At 43.1% G+C, this 23317-nt stretch overlaps 1 protein-coding gene across 3 annotated transcripts in view; it reads right to left on the bottom strand.

The window, feature by feature from the left end:
* Positions 1-1080: 1080 nt before the first annotated feature.
* The window catches only part of LOC121544913 (CRACD-like protein), a 44844-nt gene continuing 22607 nt past the window's right edge, over positions 1081-23317 (bottom strand). For 2 of the 3 annotated variants that reach the window (XM_045208384.1, XM_045208382.1), the window contains exons 2-12: positions 14368-14450; positions 12204-12375; positions 10280-10412; positions 9307-9462; positions 8105-8152; positions 5389-5550; positions 4956-5046; positions 2975-4798; positions 2349-2482; positions 1992-2079; positions 1081-1737 (exon numbers count right to left, since the gene is read on the bottom strand). In XM_045208384.1, the coding sequence (XP_045064319.1) occupies positions 1583-1737; positions 1992-2079; positions 2349-2482; positions 2975-4798; positions 4956-5046; positions 5389-5550; positions 8105-8152; positions 9307-9462; positions 10280-10412; positions 12204-12375; positions 14368-14434 (3030 nt within the window). In that variant the 5' untranslated portion in view covers positions 14435-14450 and the 3' untranslated portion in view covers positions 1081-1582. The remainder of the gene's footprint in view (positions 1738-1991; positions 2080-2348; positions 2483-2974; positions 4799-4955; positions 5047-5388; positions 5551-8104; positions 8153-9306; positions 9463-10279; positions 10413-12203; positions 12376-14367; positions 14451-23317) is intronic. The other variant, XM_045208383.1, reaches the window with a different exon arrangement.

Raw genomic sequence — 23317 nt, forward strand, 5'->3', positions numbered from 1 at the left:
ATACTTGTTAGTGTAATTACATATGTAATTGCAATGTAATAAGGAACCCTTAAAATTAAGTGTTACCACAAGTTCTAATTTTTCTGTGCCCACTATAACAAAAACAATACTTAAATACATGTAATTTTGTCCTTGAAACATTTCATTGAAATACTGTAGAATTCCATTCATTCCTATGGAGGACTGCTTCTTCTGAGGAGTGCCAATATGGCCGACCGGTGGCTTCAAAGCCTCTCATTGGCCAATACATAACATCAGCAATCCAGGGTTTATATAAATCAAAACACTCACTCAAAATAAAAAAGGTGCGTAAACACCGTTTGTGTGTTTACCCTCCACCACTCCACTGTACGAAGCACAGGTACGAGGCGGAGAACAACTGATCAAGGAGGAATTCAGTGGTATTTACCACCAGTGGAGTTTTGAGAAGGGTCCGACTGCTGCATGCATCTTTGCATGGGGGTTTCCTGCCATCTCTCATTGGCTATCCACAGGGCTGGCCTTGGCCAATAAGCGACACAAGCCGTCGTTGCTAGGTGCACCCCCCCCCCCATTAGCTAATGTTTACAGTTATCCTCACTAGGGCCATACACATTCAATTAACTGTTTAACAGATTTCATTTTAGAAAAGTGAGGCGAGTGAGAAAATAAAAAATAAAAAATAATAAGTATTTGAACCCCTTGTAAAAAATCCTAAGCGTACTGTTCGCAATCCACAAATGCTTATTTTGATTCCCATGATTCGATTCACTCGGATTGAACTGAATCCCAACTACTAAAATATATAATATATAAAAATATCAAAGTGATTTGTTCAATTCATCTAAAATAATTGTTTAAAAGGAATCGTTCATATGAATCAAATAATAAACATTTTTGGGGGTAGAAATGTGAAGCGGGGCATCTGTTTAACAGTAAAACAATATTATACGGCCTAAGTATGCCTATACCTTTCAGATTAAACAGATGGCTATGATTATATCTTTGGTGCACTATTGGCAGTAGGTACAAAGAAGAGTAACATTCACAGTTTTTTGTATCTTACTGTTCTTAAGGAGAGATGACAAAGAGAAACAACGATTACATTTGTTATTTTCTGCACATTTAATGTACACATGTTCAAAGGCCATACAAAAATAAAACAAAAATACATAAAACATACATGAAAGAGATTTAATAAATACAAAGAAAAAACCTTCAGTTCTTTCTCTCCATCTATGCTTTTTCATCCTCCAAATCAAAGATTAAGGCTAGGTTTAAAGATTTGACACACCGGACCCACACTCATACAAGGAATACTGACAATAACACTTAAGAAATTAAAACAAAAAACTATCATTCAATCATTGGTTGGTTTTACATAAAGATATATAATGTCAATGAATTCAATCTTATGCCATAACTTTTAATAATTTGGCCCATTTCCCAACTGACTCCTTTCACCGCGGCACGTGATTGGAGGGTTTCAGCATCTGTCCAATCAGAAACCCGAAGGTATTAGAAGACAAAAGATATACTCTGGTTGTGCAAATGCATTCTGATCCATCAGTGGACGGATGGTTCGGTTTGAGACGGCCCGTCTTTACTGCACTATCTGGGGCATCTCGCTCCAGGCTTTGGCTTTCTTTTTGGCCAGGGCCATCCATGGGGGCTCCTCCTGGGCCAAGGCTGTAGGTGCAGGGTGAGCCAGGGCTCTCTTCCCCTCATTCTCAACCACGGCAGGCTGGGAACACAACACTATGGACAACGAGCAGAGAACAACATCTTTAGTGACACAATCACTCCGCATTCTCCTAAAGAGACTGTAGGTGTGATAAAATGAAGTCTCAGATACAGAACATTTTAAACGGGAACATTCTATTCACACGTTTCATCCACATGGGGGCAGCAGTGTATCAATCGCACTCAGTACTTCGTGAGAACAATGAAAACACTCTTTATAAGAAAGAGATATATGTGTGGTAGCAGAGTGGGATACTGATGAGTCAAACCTTTTATAGGAGGTCCTGGAGGCTTGGCTTGGTCTTTGTTGACAGGACTCGTCAATGTAGGAATGGAACCTTTTCTGTTAGGCTCCTCCTGGAAAGAGATTGAATGAACTGCTTATTCATTCCAACATGTATAACATAAAGTAAATGGCACTTACACAACTTCACAGTCATATAAAATCTGGATATTGCGTCAAAAGGTGGATCCTGTTGTGATAGCAGAAGAAATGCTAACAAGAGCTGAGGACTGGATGAATAAATGGATGGATGGGTTGATGACAAGTCAACTGTTTTCCTCTCTGAAACAGTGGGCTTCTCGTTAAACAAAAGAACACATGAAACAATGTGCACCATCCCTACCTTCTCCGCAGGGACCTTCTTCTCCGTGGTTTCCTCCAATGAGTTCTCTTTGAAGATCCTTTGCTTTTGTCTGGCCACTGAGATCCAGCTTGGCGATTCAGATCCCCCACTAGGCACTCGACCCACAGACAGATCTGAAACAGAAGAACACAGGAGAATGTCTTCAAATGGTGTGGAATATGTTATGAGTGGCCTGGTAATTTAATTTGGCATAATGTTTTTGTTTAGAGTGGAAATGTAAGATAAAGAGGTGCGAACCAATGAAAGACCAATGCAGAGAATCAATAGCATTCGAATACAGCTAATTAGTTGATCGAAATAGTCATAGGGATTTAGAGGAATCTCTCCTTGGTGTTTATAGGTCTCTTTTTAGATAGCTCTCAATAAGTCTGCTCTCAACAGCACTCATGGACCTGTTTCAGTATGAATTGTTAGTCCAGCAGGAGTCCATATTCCTAAAACATACATACACAGACTAAATGTTTTGTCATCTGAAGTCTATTGAGCTCAACATTTTAAAAATAGATATAAACAAAGCTGACATTGCGAGTGAAGGATATGCCATATATCACGTGTGTCTGTAAACACTGTGACTGGAGTGATGGTGACTAAGATGGTTTTAGTACCTGGTGTTCTCTTGGGCTTGACGATACCGTCCAGCTCTGAGGGCTTTCTGAGCAGGGCAGGTTTGCTTTGTGGCTGTGGCTGTGGTTCAGTGAACGAGACCCTCTGTGGTTCTATGGGAAGTGAGTGTCCTGGGGATGAGGGGGGAGTTTCACTCTCTGATCCTAAGCGCAGCATACCCACAGAGGTCTTCCTCAGCCTAACACCAAACGGATTCTCAGGGGTCCCTTCCTCCTGGGCTGCAGGGGGAGTGTCTTTAGGGGGAATGATGGGTGCCGTGGTGCTCTGTGTTCCGCTGGGACTAGCAGGGACTTCAGCCACCACAGGGCTAAGTGGCTCCACTCTACTTGGGGGATCTGTCTTTGCTGTAACCCCCGCTTCCACAGCCCCAGGCACAGTGACAGAGGGGGAGGGAGCGGGGGAGGGAGATGGAGAAGGGGAGGTTGGCTCTTTGGTGGCCAACCTTTGCCAGGCGGGGGAAATGGTAAACCTGTGTCTACTCTGCTCAGAGCCACAAGATGGCTTCCCATGATCCTCTGTGGCAGTTGGTCCACTACAGGGCTCCTGGGGGCTCTGCTCTGGGCCAGCAGCTGCACTGGGACTGGTTATACTGGGCTGGTCAGTCGTTACACTGGGCTCTTCCTGGTCCTGTGTGGTGTGTGTAGGGGACTCAGGCTGGTCTAGGGACTCTGGAGAAGGTGTTCTGCTATTTGGCAGCTGGGAGACACAGGCTTGGTCCCTAACTGTTTGGTCAGGCAGCTCAGTGGGGCACTCAGAGCTCTCACAAGCTCTCTCAGGGTCTGTGTCATTGTCTGGAACCTGCTGTGCATCATCCTCCACAGAGGTTGGTGTTACATCCTCTTCCTCCAATAAGGCTCTCTGCACTGGCACCTCTGAGATTGGCTCTGTTTTTTCCTCCTTCTCCCTCCTCTCATCTTTCTTTTCCTCCTCTGCCTCCTCTTGCACAACCTCCTCTGCTTCCTCTACTACCTCCTCCTCTATTTCCTTTTCCTCTACGTCTGCCTCCTCCCTCTCCTCTTCCTTCTCTTCTTCTTTCTCTTCCTCACTATCTTCTTCTTCCTCATTTTTCATATAAACTGAAGGAATGTCCTGATCTTCTTTGGTTAAGTATTCAGGGTTGATTTTCTCTGCATCCTCCTCTTCCTCCTCCTCTGGTTTGAAATGTTGTACCACTAACTCCTCCTCAGACTCATAAGGCTCACCCTCCACCTCTTCTTGGGACTCTGCTGGGCAGTCAGGTCCATCACTGGGGAGACAGGCTTCTTCCTGTTGGTTTGGGTCTGAAGGAAGGGACGGATGCTCAGGCTCATCAGCCAGCTCATCCACCCGGATCTCAGGGTCTGAGCCCTTCGCATTCACCTCCACCTCCAGGGGCACAGCCTCCATCTCCAACCCCAGGACAGACGTCAAGGGACACTTGAGGGAGCTCAGCACCTCCTGGAGTAGAGAGCTACCCTCCTCAGCCGCCTCACACCCAGTAGGGGCCAGGAGGAAGTCATCGTAGTCTCTAGTAGGGGGCTCCAGAGAGTCCAGGGAGCCAGGCAGGGGGGCAGTCTGGGTCTGCAGCCGGGGCTGGGGAGTTGGAGCCTTAGCCAGGCCTGAGAGACATTCCTCAGAGTCAGACTCATTCTGTATGGAGGGGGATGGGGATGAGGAGGAGGCATCCTGAGACACTTCCTGTTGGTCCCCCTGCTCATCCTCCTCCTCCTTATCTGGGGCTGATCTCTCGGCCTGCTGGGATACCACGGCACCATCTGGCTGCTCCTTCTCCTCCTCGGCAGCACCAGCCTGCTCACGTTTCACATCTGGAACACACATAACTACGTCTGAGCAGGGCCACTATAAGCAAGTCACTATAGCATTTTATCACATCATTCATTGTATTGAGTAAGAATGGTTATCTTTCTGATATTTCACCAATATGTTGTGTAATGTTACTGTAATAAGGATAATTTATATTACCTTCCTCCTTGTCCTCCTCCACAGATTCTGGAATGACAAAACTCAGTCTTTCCTCTTGGAATGATTCTCCCTCAGCCCTGCGATCAACCCTCTGAGCAAAAGAAAGATGGCAGAGATGAGTCATAATGTAATCTTAACGATACAGTTCATTTAAAGATAATTAATCTTTCCAGCTTCATATGGGGCACATGTTTTACACAGATCTGGTAGACTCATCAGCCATGCATGTTGACGGCAGGCTGGCGCGTTGTGGTTGGGCTAGATGGGCTGGACACTTGGCTCATGGGATGGATTTTTATGGGGTTCTGCTCTGGTGATCAGAGGGGACTTGGGCTGGGTATGGAATAGAAGCGGGTGGGTTTGGTGTGTGTTGGCCAGGGGAGTCGGGAGAGGGGCTGGTTGTGCTGGAAAGGGATGGGTATGTATATCTTACAGTGGTGGGTTTCCTCATCTTGGAGCAGGCCTTGTGTCGGACGGCCAGGCGGTGGCGAGCAGCAGTGTTGTCCAGGCAGCCCATGGGACTTGCAGGCTGGCTGAAGTCTACAGGCAGGGAGACCAGGGGACTGACCGATCTGGAGCCCGCCTCACAGGACATCTACATATGAGGGGAGAGAGCGGCCATTTTAACACAGTAAATAATATAATTATTACAACCTCTTACAACTTACAACCTCAATGTCTTCAGACATCTCTGTCCACACACGTCATTTACTCTCTGCTGATGCCAGGTGCCAGCTAAACAGATTCAAGAATACTGTATTGTGGATCAAATATAGTTTATCTCCTGAAACGGATTAACCATATCCTAAGACATGGGTGAGTTTCCTACTCAAGACTAAGGAAAAGCATTAAGACACAGAGAAGAGGAGAGGAAAGGGAGGACTGACTGTCTGTCTGTACAGCTGGATAAACAATGTCAGGGACACCATTATCAAGACCTAGTAGTTTCGAGCGTCACAAAAAATTCCCAGCCTCTGAAGTCCCAGGCAGAGCTACATCCTGGCATGTTTCTGCCTGGCTCCCCCTGACATTAGCTGAACAAATACAGGCCTCTGCTCTCAGTGCTCTGGAATGTAGGTTTGCTCTACTGTTTCAGACAACAATTCACTCTGAAAGGTAAATAGATTGACAGAGGACTGGAGAGTGAATGGTCTTCAGTGACACCCTGATTTACTTTAAGTCACCTGTAATGACAACTTGTCTAACCTGAAGTGAGGAAGCTCAAAAGAAGACGCAAATGGGTCACCTCTGACCTAACATCTTGCTTTCATACTAGAAGTGGATTCTTACGATAAATAGCCATTTGTCATATACAATACAGATTTTACACAAACATGGAAATATTAGCAAATAGGATTGCTGCCATTATGGGCATCAAAGTATTTGTATTTGCCCTGTGTAACCAGAGACAGGTTGTCATAAGTGAAACTACCTATGTGTTTGTATTGTATCCAGCAGAGTGGATTAGATATACAGTCAATTAAATGTATTGTTTGCTCTATAGCCAGAGCTCGGCTTGGCAGGGCCTCCTGACTCTGTGAGTGGTGTAATATCCCCATTTGCAGCAGACAGCCTGACTGCCAGAGAAAACCAATGGAATGCATTCAGACCACACGGAAGACTCAATAGCAACCCCTTTCTCCGAGTCAAACAATACATCCTGTAGAAACAGACCAGCAGAATGACATGCAGCATTATTACTGTCAGGTCATCATCTTCAGCTGAAGATTTGTGGTGGGATTCTCAGTGGTGTTTGCGCAGGCAGACGAAGGGAGTGTACTGCCACCCCTTCCCATTTCAAAAGAGGTCAAACCAACAGCACGCTGCCTTTTATGGCTCGAAAAACAATCTTCTAGCTTGTTACAGCTCCGGGTCCAACTGAAGGCATCACAAGCGAGGCAAAACACAAGCGCATGACAACTATTTGGAATTCCGGGAACAAACAAGTGCATCTGTGTGTGTGTGCCTGCGTCATGTTTGTCATTCAGAACGAACAGTCAGCAACTACTGAAAATCACACATGGTAAGATAGTACACCAGTTCCTATGGGACTTTCCCCCCCCCCCATCTTCCTGTCATCCCACGAGGCAGCAATTGGAATGCTGAGTGGAGTGATTTACTCTGGAGGTTTTTCATTTTATTCTGACCCCTTTTTAAACTCGTGGAAAAGACAGCTCAAGAGAAAAATGGTCTACTATCGTATATACAAAAACAATAGAAGCTACTGTTGAATGTACTATTGGAGGTCTGTGTAAGTATTTTTAAGTCCATCAAATGCCAACTGTGGTCTTCCTTTTTAGGACATTCCTTTCACAACTTCAGAGGATTATTTGGAGTCCCTTGGCAGATTCCTTTCAATCAAATTCAATTGAGAAAGGATTAAAAGATTCAATCAACATTCATAGAAACTAGCCAAGTATCTATTCATCCCATTGGTCCCATTGTGCAGAGTGTGAGCGTGCCAGCTGAGATAATAACACCAGCTACACTTCACACAGCATTATACCACTGACTGTCTTGTTTACGCTAACTCATTAATAAGTTGCAGTAATTACATTTGATCATGAGACTCTTCTGCCAAATAATTCACAGACAGAGAGAGGCAGAAAAGAGCAGTATCTAAGGATCCTAAATTCTGATGTTTATAACAAACCATTGTGTACATGTATGGTGTAAATATGGCTTACACAACTCATGTAGCTGCTCTGAGCCTGTCGCATATGGTATACATATCATCGATGTATGAAGCTCAACAATGCCTCCATCCTGATTCACTCCTATTGCTTAACACTGCATCTGACATGGAAGCTTTCATTTCTCGAAGAGTACAAACTTCATCAAAAGACACACAGCTTTATACTTCATCAAAAGACGGATGTACTCTAAGACATCAACTTGTGTAATACATCTGGGGAACATTTATTCTTCTTAAAATCAAATGACAATACAACCCACTCATCTTGATCCACATCATGTCCTTTTACAGACGATAGAGGAGCCTCCTCTCCTCCTCTTTGGGCTAATGATGCATTCTGATTGGTCATGATGGTCAAATGACCAGGAGGATCCTTCACTGTGTCCACTGAATAGGAAGCGCATGACTAGATTAACAAAATAGCATACTGGAGACATGGATAACGGGTTATTACCTGGTCTTCATCGCTGTCTGTTCCCTCCAGACTCAGGGAGCTGTTCCTCTGCACCAGTTTGGAAGGAGAGACCGACAGGATGAGTGACAATGCACTTATAAAAGGGTGATAGACAGTAATAGATCTGTAGACGTAAGCATGAGTGCATGGAGTCATCCTCACGGTAGCTTTCATGAAACATGAATGTGTGGTATGTGCAGGTATGTATGGTATTGTACAGTGAAGGAAAAAAGAATTTGATCCCCTGCTGATTTTGTACGTTTGCCCACTGACAAAGAAATTGTCAGTCTATAATTTTAATGGTAGGTTTATTTGAACAGTGAGAGACAGAATAACAACAAAGAAATCCAGAACACCATCCCAAGAACACCATCCCCACCGTCAAACATGGAGGTGGAAACATTATGCTTTGGGGGTGTTTTTCTGCTAAGGGGACAGGACAACTTCACTGCATCAAAGGGACGATGGACAGGGTCACGTACCGTCAAACCTTGGGTGAGAACCTCCTTCCCTCAGCCAGGGCATTGAAAATGGGTCGTGGATGGGTATTCCAGCATGACAATGACCCAAAACACACGGCCAAGGCAACAAAGGAGTGGCTCAAGAAGAAGCACATTAAGGTCCTGGAGTGGCCTAGCCAGTCTCCAGACCTTAATCCCATAGAACATCTGTGGAGGGAGCTGAAGGTTCGAGTTGCCAAACGTCAGCCTCGAAACCTTAATGACTTGGTGAAGATCTGCAAAGAGGAGTGGGACAAAATCCCTCCTGAGACTACAAGAAACATCTGACCTCTGTGATTGCCAACAAGGGTTTTGCCACCAAGTACTAAGTCATGTTTTGCAGAGGGGTCAAATACTTATTTCCCATTTTATATATAACATGCGTTTTTCTGTATTTTTTTGTTGTTATTCTGTCTCTCACTGTTCAAATAAACCTACCATTAAAATTATAGACTGATCATTTCTTTGTCAGTGGGCAAACGTACAAAATCAGCAGGGGATCAAATACTTTTTTCTCTCACTGTATGTGACAGGTATCAAGTGACTGCAGTCACGTAGTACATACCACACAATTATAATCATAATAGGGACAGAAGACCAGAATTAGCTATGTAGCTAATCTGGTGCAATGATCGCTAACATGAAGTTGACCCCATGAATCCATGAAAACTATGCCAGTCCTGGCTGCATAATGATGCGTACCCTGTGGGACACCCCAGCCAGGACAGTGTGCAGGGTGGAGTACTCTGGTGGGCTGCAGGGAAGGCCGTCATCCTCAGACAGAGTCTCTGCGTCATCCCCCTTCTTCACACACAGAGACGGAGGAGAGCCTAGCCTGATTGCCTGTTTCAGCTGGAGCTGCAGGACAATAGCATACATATCAACCTTGATTTTGCAATGTGTTAATGGCAAACTCCTTTACAAATATGACCCATGTGCAGCAATAGTGTACTAAGATTGGCTTTTCCCTTTCAGATCACGTGTTTTCTGAGAGCATGCTACCCTACCTAGTGGTTAAGAACTCTTGTCAAAGTGGAATGATAAGTAAAGTGAAAGTGAGTTAAGCAGCAATAGGTCCATTCTAGCTGAAAAATAGACTTTGGGTGGTGAAAGAAAGCAGTATCACAGATACACACACTGAATGAACACTATCTGTATGAGCTCAGCTGCTCTCAAGGACACAGTCTCTGCTCTGTCTCCTTCCAAAAAAGGTTTTAGAATCCCTATCCTTCTCCAAATGGACTTATTATAGGCTGAACAACACCAGCCAAGTCGGTTTCTGTTCTCTCCTCTGTTTTAGCATGTTGTTGTGCCTAGCCAACACTAACTGTTGTGCATCAGACTGCTGTATGTATTAGCCTGCGCGTACACTCTGGCCCTCTGTGGGAGTCTGTCCAGAACACTCCAGGTAGTAAGACCTAAGGATGAGCCTTAGCTAGCTAGCGCCCAGTCTACCCGGCTTATGACCAGACTGGCACATTTTATACCCAGGTTCTACAGACAGAGTGCCTACGCTAATACCGATTAAGAGAGCTGAATATCGGATACTAACACGAGCCACGGAGACACATTGTTTTCACTTGTTGTGGGTGTATGATATAGGACTATAGGTACAACAGCCAGAATTCCAGTCAGTCCCAGTATGGAGGAATGGAACACAGGCTTAACTACCCACCTGTAGAGACTTGACTTTCCCATGGATGCTGTCCTGAGAGGCTCCCAGACCCTCGTTTACCTCTGACAGGGGCAAATCGGAGACAAAGACACTGTCATGTGACAGAGCCTTATTTCCCATGTAGATTTTTGACCTTGGAAAGAAAGAAATAGAGCAATTGAGTATGAGATTTCATGTTAAATGACAAATCAGACCATTTGGGGCCTCATTTACAAACGCTACCCCAAAACGTGCAGCGCAGGTTCACGCAAAATTTGGCATTTATAAACATTTTACTTGATGTGAGAATGTGCTTAACTTCCCACAAACATTAGACCATGCGTGCACACAATTCCTGATAGTTGAAGTATTGCCTTGCAAGCAGGCAAGTAGTATATTGTGCAAATGGGGGAAATGATGACATGCTTATTCATAAAAACCAAAAAACATGATGCAATCATTTGCCGTTAGTGAGAAGAGCGAAAATCGATTTATTTGTAATATAAAAATAAATAATGTATTTTCTGATTATTGCACAGAATAGGTTCCTCACCTTTTCTGACTGTGATGGTTTCATACTCCCGAAGTAGCTTATACAACAAATTAAGATACAATTCATCCCATCTCTCATTTAATTGGAACTACTTCACAGTAGTAAATAGATATGTTATTTTGGTTATGTTGGCTACATTAGTTAGCTACATTACAATGTTAAAAAAAGTTGGCTACTTTAGAACAGACAGTTCACCTTGTAATTTCAAATGCATCGAGTAGGCCTAGACAATGTTTCAGAATTTGCAGGCAGTGCACCATAGTTAGGTTGGGGGACATAGTCAATGCAAAACATTGTTAAATAAAATGTTCAGCAAATGTAAAAAGATTTCATTGATTTTTTATTTCAGAAATAGTCACAGTCCTTTGCTGAATACTACAGCGATAGTCTGAGTCACTGCAAAACATTGTTAAATAAAATGTTCAGAAACGTAACAACAATTTGTCATAGATTTTTAATTTCAGAAATAGTCACTGCCCTTTGCTGAATACTACAGCGATAGTCTGAGTCACTGCAAAACATTCTGGCAACACACCTTAGAAAATGCTGTGGCCTAATTCCAAAAGTTTCAAATCAAACTGCAAATAGGGCTGTTATTGTCAACATAAAAAGGTCAGCTGGCCGTTTTCCAGGCGGAATTATAATGCTCGTTCATGATGCACACAATTTACGACAGGTCTGATTTATAACAGGAAACATGCGCATGTATGGCGTGATCTCAATATTTGTTGACGTATGCAGTCTTTTCAGAAATGGCACACGCAGATATTTAGTGTGAAATTTACACAATGGTTATAAATGAGGCCCCAGAGCTCTCCTCTAAGTAGCAGGCAGGCCGTGGCTGGGTCATCTCCATTCAAACATGTAGGAATACATCGAATAACATTTGTAGAAAAACCTAAAGGAGCAGTAATGACAAGTCAATAGTTCTGCCTGTGTCCCAAATGGCACCCTACTCCCTGTATAGTGAAATACTTTTAAACCGGAACCCTATGGATCCTGATCAAAAGTAGTGCACTAAATAGGGAATAGGGTGCCATTTGGGACTTAGATCCTGTCTCTGGGCAAGATGTCTGCAGCAGGTAATTAAGGGAAATTCACTAAACTCTAAAATTAGCGGACAAGACTTGGTTTATTATTCAGGTGACTAAATGGTAGGCAGAATGTTAATTCCCAGCTTTCCACTCTATATTAGGACAAATATGTGCCTTTAAAGTAGTAAACATACTTAGAGGAGAAATTCAATGACACATTTGTACTTTGTTAAGGATTAAATGAAATTGCTTGTATTTTCTCATTTAACTGTAAGATGTGAACATTGTGTTTATTGTTTCTGGAGGCTGTTGCCATAGTGATAACCAAAAGATACCTGTGAGAAGAATATAATCTTACCCAGAGCCCTCGTCTTTCTCAGAGCGGATGAGGAGTGCTGGTTCAGGGGCATTGACATTGTCACTGGACTGGCTAGACTTCAACCCATTGTCCCCGGCAGGAGTGGCTCCCTCTTTTCTCTTCTTCTTAGCAAAAAAGTTCTTGAAGGTCTGGAACTTGGACTTCTTCTTGCCTACAATGGAGATAGATAACATCATGGTTAAAGCATGACAGAGGTTAAACATCTCCAGTTGACAATGGGAGCTATTCCTTCACTACCTTTGTCTTTTCACCACCAAACAAAGAAGACCACCTTATGAAAGCTTTTAAACGAACATCTATCATTATTTACATTTGAACTTCTCCCTCATGTGAGCTCAAGTAAAGTGAGAGTAATTTACCCTGTGTTGGTCAAAACCCATGTAGCATTACTGAGTGAGAGGGGTAGTAAAACACTTCAAGTGTTCCATTTAAATTTAGCACCACAGTGGAAAATCTCAACACCTCTTTTTAACTACTTATTTATTTTTCTTCTGTAAAAAAACTCTGTCCACTACCCCAAACCTTTGTTGAGAATAATAGCAGGCAGAGATCTTAAAACACGTTTGCTAGGGTGCCTGTGAACAATTCATAATACAACACATAATCACACACTATTTTAGAAAGAATATGACATTACGCCAAAATAGCAGCAGAAGGAGAAACAACGCTGCAGAAAGGCCAATTATCAAGGAGAAGGTCAAGTTAGTTGGATCCATAGAAATGTTGCCAATATTTGAGAGGAGATGACTGCAACATGAACAATCCTAGGATGGAGACCTTTAGCAGCCAGGAATGCAATTGTCTGATTAAAGAGCAAGCACTGCCTTGGAGGAGTGAAGGTTGGCAGTAGTGACAGACTATATTTATATATAAAGCCACACAATCCTGTGGCTCACATGCTCTGGAAAACACTTGAGATCCAATTACAGACAAGACCTTGAGCTGGCATGATCACACACTTTGAATTGGGCCATTCAGTATGGCTGAAGTCAACAATCAAGGGAAAACTCAATTCCTGTAGGAGAGGGACTACTACAGATTTATGGTTGCATATAGTAGATGAAAATGTTAAAAAAAAGTATCCTATAGCTGAGACCAAGATATTTTGTCCAGAGAGGGTATTTTTGACCAACAGGCCATATTTGGGCTTAGATGGGACATAAATAAACAGTCAGACACAATAAAAACTTCTCTCCCACTGAATATCCTCATTGATCTAGTGAGCACTGCTGTACCCAACAACAACTTACTCTCCTTGAGTTTATGTTAATTCTATTACAAACTGTAACCCTGGGAAGAGGCATGGCCAAGACCCCTCTAACACCATGGGCGTAGTACATACAGGGCTTCTATCTTGACTGCAGCTTAACCCCCTCCCCCTCTCTCCGACTATCAGGGCACGCCACATTATCCCCTGGCCCGCCGCCTGGCCAGCACACCTCCAGCCATTGACAAATTATTTACTTTAATGGACTTCGCCCTCCGCTTTAGAAGTTCAATCCAATAGAGGAGATTACCCCCCTTGTCAGTGTGATTTATTCCTGAAGGAAAGGGCTAATCCACGTCCTGGCTAGCCCTCCAGAGACAGGGCCGAGCCTGACCTTGCAGTCCCTGACTTCCTCGTTTCCAGAGCACATCACAGCAGGGGTGAAGGGTTGGCGGACGGACATTGGAAAAATATGTTCTTCAGGGGTGCTGAGATGTATCTTGTTGTACTTACTTTCCTGCCAATAAAACTGTAATAAAATATATTTCTTAAGCTTGGCCTGATCCTCCCTGAAGCCCAATGCTTTCTGAGAGAGCTTACAGCACATGGGTCTAGAAGAAACACTAATAATTTTGCATGGATCATGTGGAGGGATTCTCACCATGATAAAATTCTCTCACTTCAACTTGCAATGAACCCCAAGGCTTCTCAGACATAGATCCTCAGAGGAGGCATAGATCCATGTCAACTGTGTGGACAAGGAGTAGTGTTGCCATTCCCTCCCTACAGACTAGATACTGTAAATCTGATCAGATAGGATCTGCCGTAATGCAGTCATAGCACTACCAAAGACAGAGTTTCCTATTTACCAATGACAAGAGAAAAGTGAAGAGCCCCTTTAAAGGGATATCAAAGCCTGTTAAAGTGTGGGTTTACCTGTCCACTCTTCTGTGGTGTCTGCTGGATCCTGGTTGGGCATCACATCTGATGGTCCAGAGGCCATGATGCTGCAGTCACTGCTGCGAGGGAGAGGGAGAGACGGGCATTTACTATGGAGCAGAGGGAGAGACTGTTAACTATATTACAGAGGGAAGCCTTCCAGGGATTTGGGCAACTAATAAAATAGACCACAGTAGATTCAAATCAGGCACTGCATTTTATTCATCACTATTTACTGTAACTCAGCTGTGTGTATCTCCATCGATGGCAACAACCACTTACATAACCCTTTGCTCTATATAAGGAGAGATCAGGGAGGGTCTACCACAATGCCCTCCATGCCACCGCCCTGCCGTGGCACAGGAAGAGGCTGAGATAAGCAGCCTGTGCCTGGCTGGGGCAGATTACTGGAGGGGGCTGTCTGGAGGCTGGAGCTAGCTCTGGTCTGGAGCGCCCAGCAGGATAGCCTCAGACGCACCACGCCAACCCAGCAGGAGGAAGTCATCAGCGGGTCACTGACAGCCAGTCCCAGCCCCTGGCCCCACAGAATGACTAAACAGGATGTGGAGGCAATTTGGAGTTCGACCACACATGCAAAACTAGTTACTCCATTAATAAAGATGATTCAAATGCAATTACCTCCTCGGCATGTATGACTTCCTGCCAACCTTATTAAGGGCATGATGAGGGGTTAGAGCTTACGAGAGTGGCTATGCTTTGTGCAAATCAATATTCCTGGCTCGGGGGCAGTCTTAATAAAGTATTTTCAAATGCAATTACTTATGAGTGACTTGTTCATTTCCACATTATCTTAAGTCTGGATGTAACGATTATAAAAACAGGGAACATCAACAGAATGAGTGAACGAAAGGGAGAGAACTTACAATACTAACACTTTCAATCATCACACTCAGCAGCATAGTACAAATACCTGAGGCAGTCAGAGAATAAATGGGTGGTTGACGTGCCACTGCTTTTTTTCACTCCAATGTGTCAAAAACATGCATAACTTACTTTCATTTGTGAAAACTCTTTATTGTATGGTTAAGAAGATACTGCTTTGTTTGGATCATCTGCAGACTCATACAATGAATAACATTTGTATAATGTTATTTTCAACTAAATGTGTAAAGTGTTCCAGAAAATTCAAATATACATAAAAAAAACAAAAAATAAGCGAATCCCTTCTCTCCAATATGTAGCATGTTAACACAGATGTCGATTTGTGAGAATTATATTTCCCAAGTCCATCCATATAAAAATAAATAAATATTTATAATCAAATACATTTGTTCAGAGAAAGTTATGTCCACCGGTGTGGCGGAATATTGTGATATTAAAATGAGCTATTATCTGGAAACCATTGCGGTTGGAGGGTCCTTGCTCAACCAGGAAGTGCAGAAGACATGACTGGAGCACATGGCATGATCTGAGGGTGAGTTTTTGATTACGAATGTATCAATATATAGGACTTTTTCGACCCTCCCACATTAGTACCCATTTTATTTTCATTTGGTGCAACCCCTTTTACATGACAATGCTTGAAAGCGTTAATCTGTATGAAGTAATGTGAACATATTTTAGTGGGTACAGTAGTAGAATGCTAGCTAAACCCCTCACGGCTCCAGATTGCCCAAACTGCATGAAACATCCTTTCCTCTTTTCCCTTTCCACTTCACACTTGTTCTCATGTCACACTAGAAGGACACTACTGTCATTTCATGGACAGCTTTTTTCCATCTTCATAACATTGCTGAAATCAGAAACTTTTGCAGAAAAGCTAATTCATGCTTTTGTCACTTCTAAATTAGACTACCGCATTGTTCTACTCTCCAGCTACCTGGCTAAAGCACTAAATAAACTTCATTTAGTGCTAAACACGGCTGCTAGAATCCTGACTAGAACCAAAAAATTTGATCACATTACTCCAGTGCTAGCCTCTCTACATTGGCTTCCTGTTAAGGCTAGGGCTGATTTCAAGGTTTTACTGCTAACCTACAAAGCATTACATGGGCTTGCTCCTACCTATCTCTCCGATTTGCTACGGTCACAAGACGCAGGCCTCCTTATTGTCCCTATAATTTCTAAGCAAACACCTGGAGGCAGGGATTTCTCCTATAGAGCTGAATTTTTATGGAATGATCTGCCTATCCATGTGAGAGACGCTGACTCGGTATCGACCTTTAAGTCTTTACTGAAGACTCATTTCTTCAGTAGGTCCTATGATTGAGTGTAGTCTGGCCCAGGGGTGCGAAAATGAACGGCAACGCACTGTAGCGACGAACTGCCCTTGCTGTCTCTGCCTGGCCGGCTCCCCTCTCTCCACTGGGATTCTCTGCCTCTGACCCTATTATGGGGGCTGTGTCACTGGCTTACTAGTGCTCTTCCATGCCGTCCCTAGGAGGGGTGCATCACTTGAGTGGATTGAGTCACAGACGTGATCTTCCTGTCCGGTTTTGCATCCCCTCGGGCTTGTGCGGTGGAGGAGATCTTCGTGGGCTATACTCAGCCTTGTCTCAGGGTAGTAAGTTGGTGGTCTGTTGATATCCCTCTAGTGGTGTGAGGGCTGTGCTTTGGCAAAGTGGGTGGGGTTATATCCTGCCTGGTTGGCCCTGTCCGGGGGTATCGTCGGACGGGGCCACAGTGTCCCCCGACCCACCCGTCTCAGTGTCTGTATCTATGTATCTATGCTGCAATAGTCTATGTGCCGGCTAGGGTCAGTCTGTTATATCTGGTGTAATTCTCCTGTCTTATCTGGTGTCCTGTGTGAATTTAAGTATGCTCCCTCTAATTCTCTCTCTCTCCGTCCCCTCCCGGAGGACCTGAGCCCTAGGATCATGCCTCAGGACTACCTGGCCTGATGACTCCTGGCTGTGCCCAGTCCAACTGGTCGTGTTGCTGCTCCAGTTTCAACTGTTCTGCCTGCGGCTAGGGAACCCTGACCTGTTCACCGGACATGCTACCTTGTCCCGGACCTGCTGTTTTCGACTCCCTCGCTACCGCACCTGCTGTCTCGACCTCTGAATGCTCGGCTATGAAAAGCCAACTGACATTTACTCCAGAGGTACTGACCTGTTGCACCCTCTACAACCACTGTGATTATTTTTTGACCCTGCTTGTCGTCTATGAACATCTGAACATCTTGAAGAACAATCTGGCCTTAAATGGCCATGTACTCTTATAATCTCCACCCGGCACAGCCAGAAGAGGACGGGCCACCCCTCAGAGCCTGGTTCCTCTCTAGGTTTCTTCCTAGGTTCCTGCCTTTCTAGGGAGTTTTTCCTAGCCACCATGCTTCTACATCTGCATTGCTTGCTGTTTGGGGTTTTAGGCTGGGTTTCTGTATAGCACTTTGTGACATCTGCTGATGTAAAAAGGGCTTTATACAGTGAGGGAAAAAAGTATTTGATCCCGTGCTGATTTTGTACGTTTGCCCACTGACAAAGAAATTATCAGTCTATAAATTTAATGGTAGGTTTATTTGAACAGTGAGAGACAGAATAACAACAAAAATCCAGAAAAACGCATGTCAAAAATGTTATAAATTGATTTGCATTTTAATGAGGGAAATAAGTATTTGATCCCCTCTCAATCAGAAAGATTTCTGGCTCCCAGGTGTCTTTTATACAGGTAACGAGCTGAGATTAGGAGCACACTCTTAAAGGGAGTGCTCCTAATCTCAGCTTGTTACCTGTATAAAAGACACCTGTCCACAGAAGCAATCAATCAGATTCCAAACTCTCCACCATGGCCAAGACCAAAGAGCTCTCCAAGGATCTCAGGGACAAGATTGTAGACCTACACAAGGCTGGAATGGGCTACAAGACTATTGCCAAGCAGCTTGGTGAGAAGGTGACAACACAAAAGAACAGTCAATATCCCTTGGCCTGGGGCTCCATGCAATATCTCACCTCGTGGAGTTGCAATGATCATGAGAACGGTGAGGAATCAGCCCAGAACTACACGGGAGGATCTTGTCAATGATCTCAAGGCAGCTGGGACCATAGTCACCAAGAAAACAATTGGTAACACACTACGCCGTGAAGGACTGAAATCCTGCAGCGCCCGCAAGGTCCCCCTGCTCAAGAAAGCACATATACATTCCCGTCTGAAGTTTGCCAATGAACATCTGAATGATTCAGAGGAGAACTGGGTGAAAGTGTTGTGGTCAGATGAGACCAAAATTGAGCTTTTGGCATCAACTCAACTCGCCGTGTTTGGAGGAGGAGGAATGCTGCCTATGACCCCAAGAACACCATCCCCACCGTCAAACATGGAGGTGGATGGGTCGTGGATGGGTATTCCAGCATGACAATGAAACATTATGGTTTGGGGGTGTTTTTTCTGCTAAGGGGACAGGACAACTTCACCGCATCAAAGGGACGATGGACGGGGCCATGTACCACCAAATCTTGGGTGAGAACCTCCTTCCCTCAGCCAGGGCATTGAAAATGGGTCGTGGATGGGTATTCCAGCATGACAATGACCCAAAACACACGGCAAAGGCAACAAAGGAGTGGCTCAAGAAGAGGAACCAGTCTCCAGACCTTAATCTCATAGAAAATCTGTGGAGGGAGCTGAATGTTCGAGTTGCCAAACGTCAGCCTCGAAACCTTAATGACTTGGAGAAGATCTGCAAAGAGGAGTGGGACAAAATCCCTCCTGAGATGTGTGCAAACCTGGTGGCCAACTACAAGAAACGTCTGACCTCTGTGATTGCCAGCAAGGGTTTTGCCACCAAGTACTAAGTCATGTTTTGCAGAGGGGTCAAATACTTATTTCCCTCATTAAAATGCAAATCAATTTATAACATTTTTGACATGCATTTTTCTGGATTTTTTTGTTGTTATTCTGACTCTCACTGTTCAAATAAACCTACCATTAAAATTATAGACTGATCATTTCTTTGTCAGTGGGCAAATGTACAAAATCAGCAGGGGATCAAATACTTTTTTCCCCTCACTGTAAATACATTTGATTGATTGATTGATTGATTGACTTCATAAGTCATGATTTACTTTTCAGACATCTCCGTTCCCAAATGACTAGTTTGTTATTTTCGTAAGTAAGTTCATTATTAGCATTTTTTTCACAACATCCTAAAATAATAAAAGCATGCACGCACACACACACACATATTCTGAACAAAAATATAAACGCAGCATGCAACAATTTAAACCATTTTATTGAGTTACAGTTCATTTAAGGAAATCAGTTAATTGAAATAAATTCATTAGGATTTCTATGGATTTTACATGACTGGGAATGCAGATATGCATCTGTTGGTCACATATACCTGAAAAAAAAGGTAGGGGCATGGATCAGAAAACCAGTCAGTATCTGGTGTGACCACCATTTGCCTCATGCAAATGGTGGTCAACACATCTCTTTTGCATAGAGTTGATCAGGCTGTTGATTGTGGCCTGTGGAATGTTGTCCCACTCCTCTTCAATGGCGGTGCGAAGTTGCTGGATATTGGCGGGAACTGGAACACACTGTCGTACACATCAATCCAGAGCATCCCAAACATCCCAAACATACTCAACGGGTGACATGTCTGGTGAGTATGCAGGCAATGCATTTTCAGCTTCCAGGAATTGTGTACAGATCCTTGAGTGCATTATCATGCTGAAACATGAGGTGATTGCGGCAGATGAATGGCACAACAATGGGCCTCAGGATCTCGTCACGGTATCTCTGTGCATTCAAATTGCCATCGATGCAATTGTGCAATTGTGTTCGTTGTCCATAGCTTATGCCTGCCCATAACCCCACCGCCACCATGGGGCACTCTGTTCACAACGTTGACATCGGCAAACTGTTCACCCACACAACGCCATACACGTTGTGAGGCCGGTGGGACGTACTGCCAAATTCTCTAAAACGACGTTGAAGGCGGCTTATGGTAGAGAAATTACCATTCATTTCTCTGGCAACAGCTCTGGTGGACATTCCTGCAGTCAGCATGCCAATTGCACGCTCTCTCAAAACTTGAGACATCTGTGGCATTGTGCTGTGTGACAAAACTGCACATTTTAGAGTGTAATGATCATGCTATTTAATCAGCTTCTATATATTCCACATCTGTCAGGTCGATGGATTATCTTGGCAAAGGAGAAATGCTCACTAAAAGGGATGTAAACAAATTTGTGCACACAATTTGTGAGAAATTAGCTTTTTGTGCGTATGGAAAGTTTCTGGGATCTTTTATTTCAGCTCATGAAACATGGGACCAACACTTTACATGTTGCGTTTATATTTTTGTTCAGTACAAATCAAGATCCTGGGTACATTGTTAGATAGACTTGTTTTCTTTTTGCAAATTTTGTCTGCTTGAGACAGAGAGATGTGGAGTGCAGAGAAAACACGGAGATACAGGGAGCGACAATATAGTAAACAGAAAATATGAAAAACAGAAGCTTGATAGTTTAACATACTTGAAAGTTGTAATTCATTATGTGAATCTAAATGATTGTCCTAATCAGGGGTGAAAGTAAGTCGGAATGGTCCGGTAGGAAGTACTGTATGCTATTACACTATTTATCATTACCGCATGTCAGTCGCATTAGAAATGAGCAAAGACACTCCAAAATGTGGTGTGGTTCAATGATAATAAACATTTTGCTGAAATTCTGCCACTGCAGAGATGAGTGTCCGAGAGCGAAACACGCGTGGACAGCAGTGTATGCATCAATTCAGGTTACAAGACTTGTGTAGGCCTAATGAATGATGACAAATCACTGAATGTCATTCATAACACTTTTTGGTGTTTTGTAAGTAATGTCTCTTTTTATTTATCAAATGGCACTGTATGGATGCCGTACTTATTTTAAAGTGGAGTAGCCTAATAGTTGGAATAGTAACTCAAGTCTGGACACTGAATGTAGGCCTTACATGTAGCCTATTATAATATTAACTCCTGCAGAATTAAGTGTTCCTCGCAGTAAAATTATAGACCAAATGCTAATTTTGTCTCGCTAACAGGAGTGGAGCATCATGATTTATTTATTTCAGCATCTTGAGAGAATGCGAATGTGCACTTAAGCACCTGTTGTGTAGCATTAACATGCAATTTCATTCAGCGACATAAAAGCTGACAGTATTTCATTTTCAACCACAAAAACAATGCATCCAAGACGAACTGAAATACTATCAGAAACATGTTGGATCTATTTCCACAGCTTTTAATTTCCTTAAAACCGGTCAAACTGATGTCATTTGGAAATCTCCCTGGTCACTAAACGTCCTCGCTCTGTGAGAGAAGCAGAAATGAAAAGATAAAACTTTACCGATGTCAACTAGATTGTTGATGATGCATTGATCATTCTATCGATTTATGACATTCTGGTGAGCAAAGCTTTATTTAGTATTCTAGACAAGGATCAAGTAATGAGAGAAGAGAATAGAATATAATAATAATATGCCATTTAGCAGACGCTTTTATCCAAAGCGACTTACAGTCATGCGTGCATACATATTTTTTTTTTTGTGTATGGGTGGTCCCGGGGATCGAACCCACTACCTTGGCGTTACAAGCGCCGTGCTCTACCAGCTGAGCTGCATGTATCTAATTATAGACAAGTTGATCAATAAATAGCCTACCAAATGTCAGAAATTATGAGCAGAAAAATATCTACAGTGCATTCGGAAAGTATTCAGACTCCTTCACTTTTTCTAAATTTTGATATGTTACAGCCTTATTCTAAAAATGATTAAATTGTTTTTTCCCCCTCATCAATCTACACACAATACCCCATTATAAAAAAGCTTTTTTTTGTTGCTAAACCCACCCCCCCTCAGAAAACATAAATATTACATTTACATCAGTATTCAGACCCTTTACTCAGTACTTTGTTGAAGCACCTTTAGCAGCGATTACAGCCTCGATTCTTGTTGGGTATGACGCTAGAAGCTTGGCACACCTGTATTTGGGGAATTTCAACCAATCTTCTCGGCAGACCCTCACAAGCTCTGTCAGGTTGGATGGGGAGCGTTGCTGCACAGCTATTTTCAGGTCTCTCCAGAGATGTTCCATCAGGGTCAAGTCCGGGCTCTGGCTGGGCCACTCAAGGACATTCAGAGACTTGTCCTGAAGCCACTCCTGCGTTGTCTTGGCTGTGTGCTTAAGGTCATTGTCCTGTTGGAAGGTGAACCTTCACCCCAGTCTGAGGTCCTGAGCACTGAAAACCTGTTTTCCCTTTGTCATTATGGGGTATTGTGTGTAGATTGATGAGGATTATTATTTTTTAAATATCAATTTTAGAATAAGGCTGTAATGTAACAAAATGTGGAAAAATTGAAGGGGTCTGAATACTTTCCGAATGCACTGTAAATGAGGCTTAAAAACTATTTTTTTCTGAAACGGTCCTCTTTCCGCCGTCCCTGAGTAACATGTACAGGTAGCCTACATTATCCTTTTGAAGTAATTGTTTGACAATAAGTTGAAAATATCATGACTTGTTGTGTTAATACCACATTAAAAGGTAGGCTAATACATTTTAAAAGTTAAGACAAATCTTTACTATTAGGCCCATAGACATCCTATTAAACTAATAGGGATTATATATGTAATTCTATGATTAGGCCCATAAAAAAAGTGCCTGCACACATAGGAGGTCCCCATTCTGGGAAGAAATTAAATCTACTTTCACCCTTTATCCTAATTGAATATCAGGCCTACTTTTGAGACTGTAATTTTATTTTCTAGATATCAAGAGCAGAAATCCAGGGGGGAAATTGAAAGAATTAGAATGAAGCCTTTGTGACCGTCACAAAGAGAAAAGCTTCAGGAGAAATGGAGAAACTCAAAGAAGAGGAGAAACTCAAAGAAGAGGTGTAGAGAAAGTTTAGAACTGTTCAACTCATTCACTCACTACAGTAATGTTGTTTTAAGATGAACCAATTCAAGTGTTTTTTTTAAAACTCTGAACATGAGAATGATTTATAT

Source organism: Coregonus clupeaformis, chromosome 3 (assembly GCF_020615455.1).
Source record: "Coregonus clupeaformis isolate EN_2021a chromosome 3, ASM2061545v1, whole genome shotgun sequence".
Taxonomy (NCBI): Eukaryota; Metazoa; Chordata; class Actinopteri; order Salmoniformes; family Salmonidae; genus Coregonus; species Coregonus clupeaformis.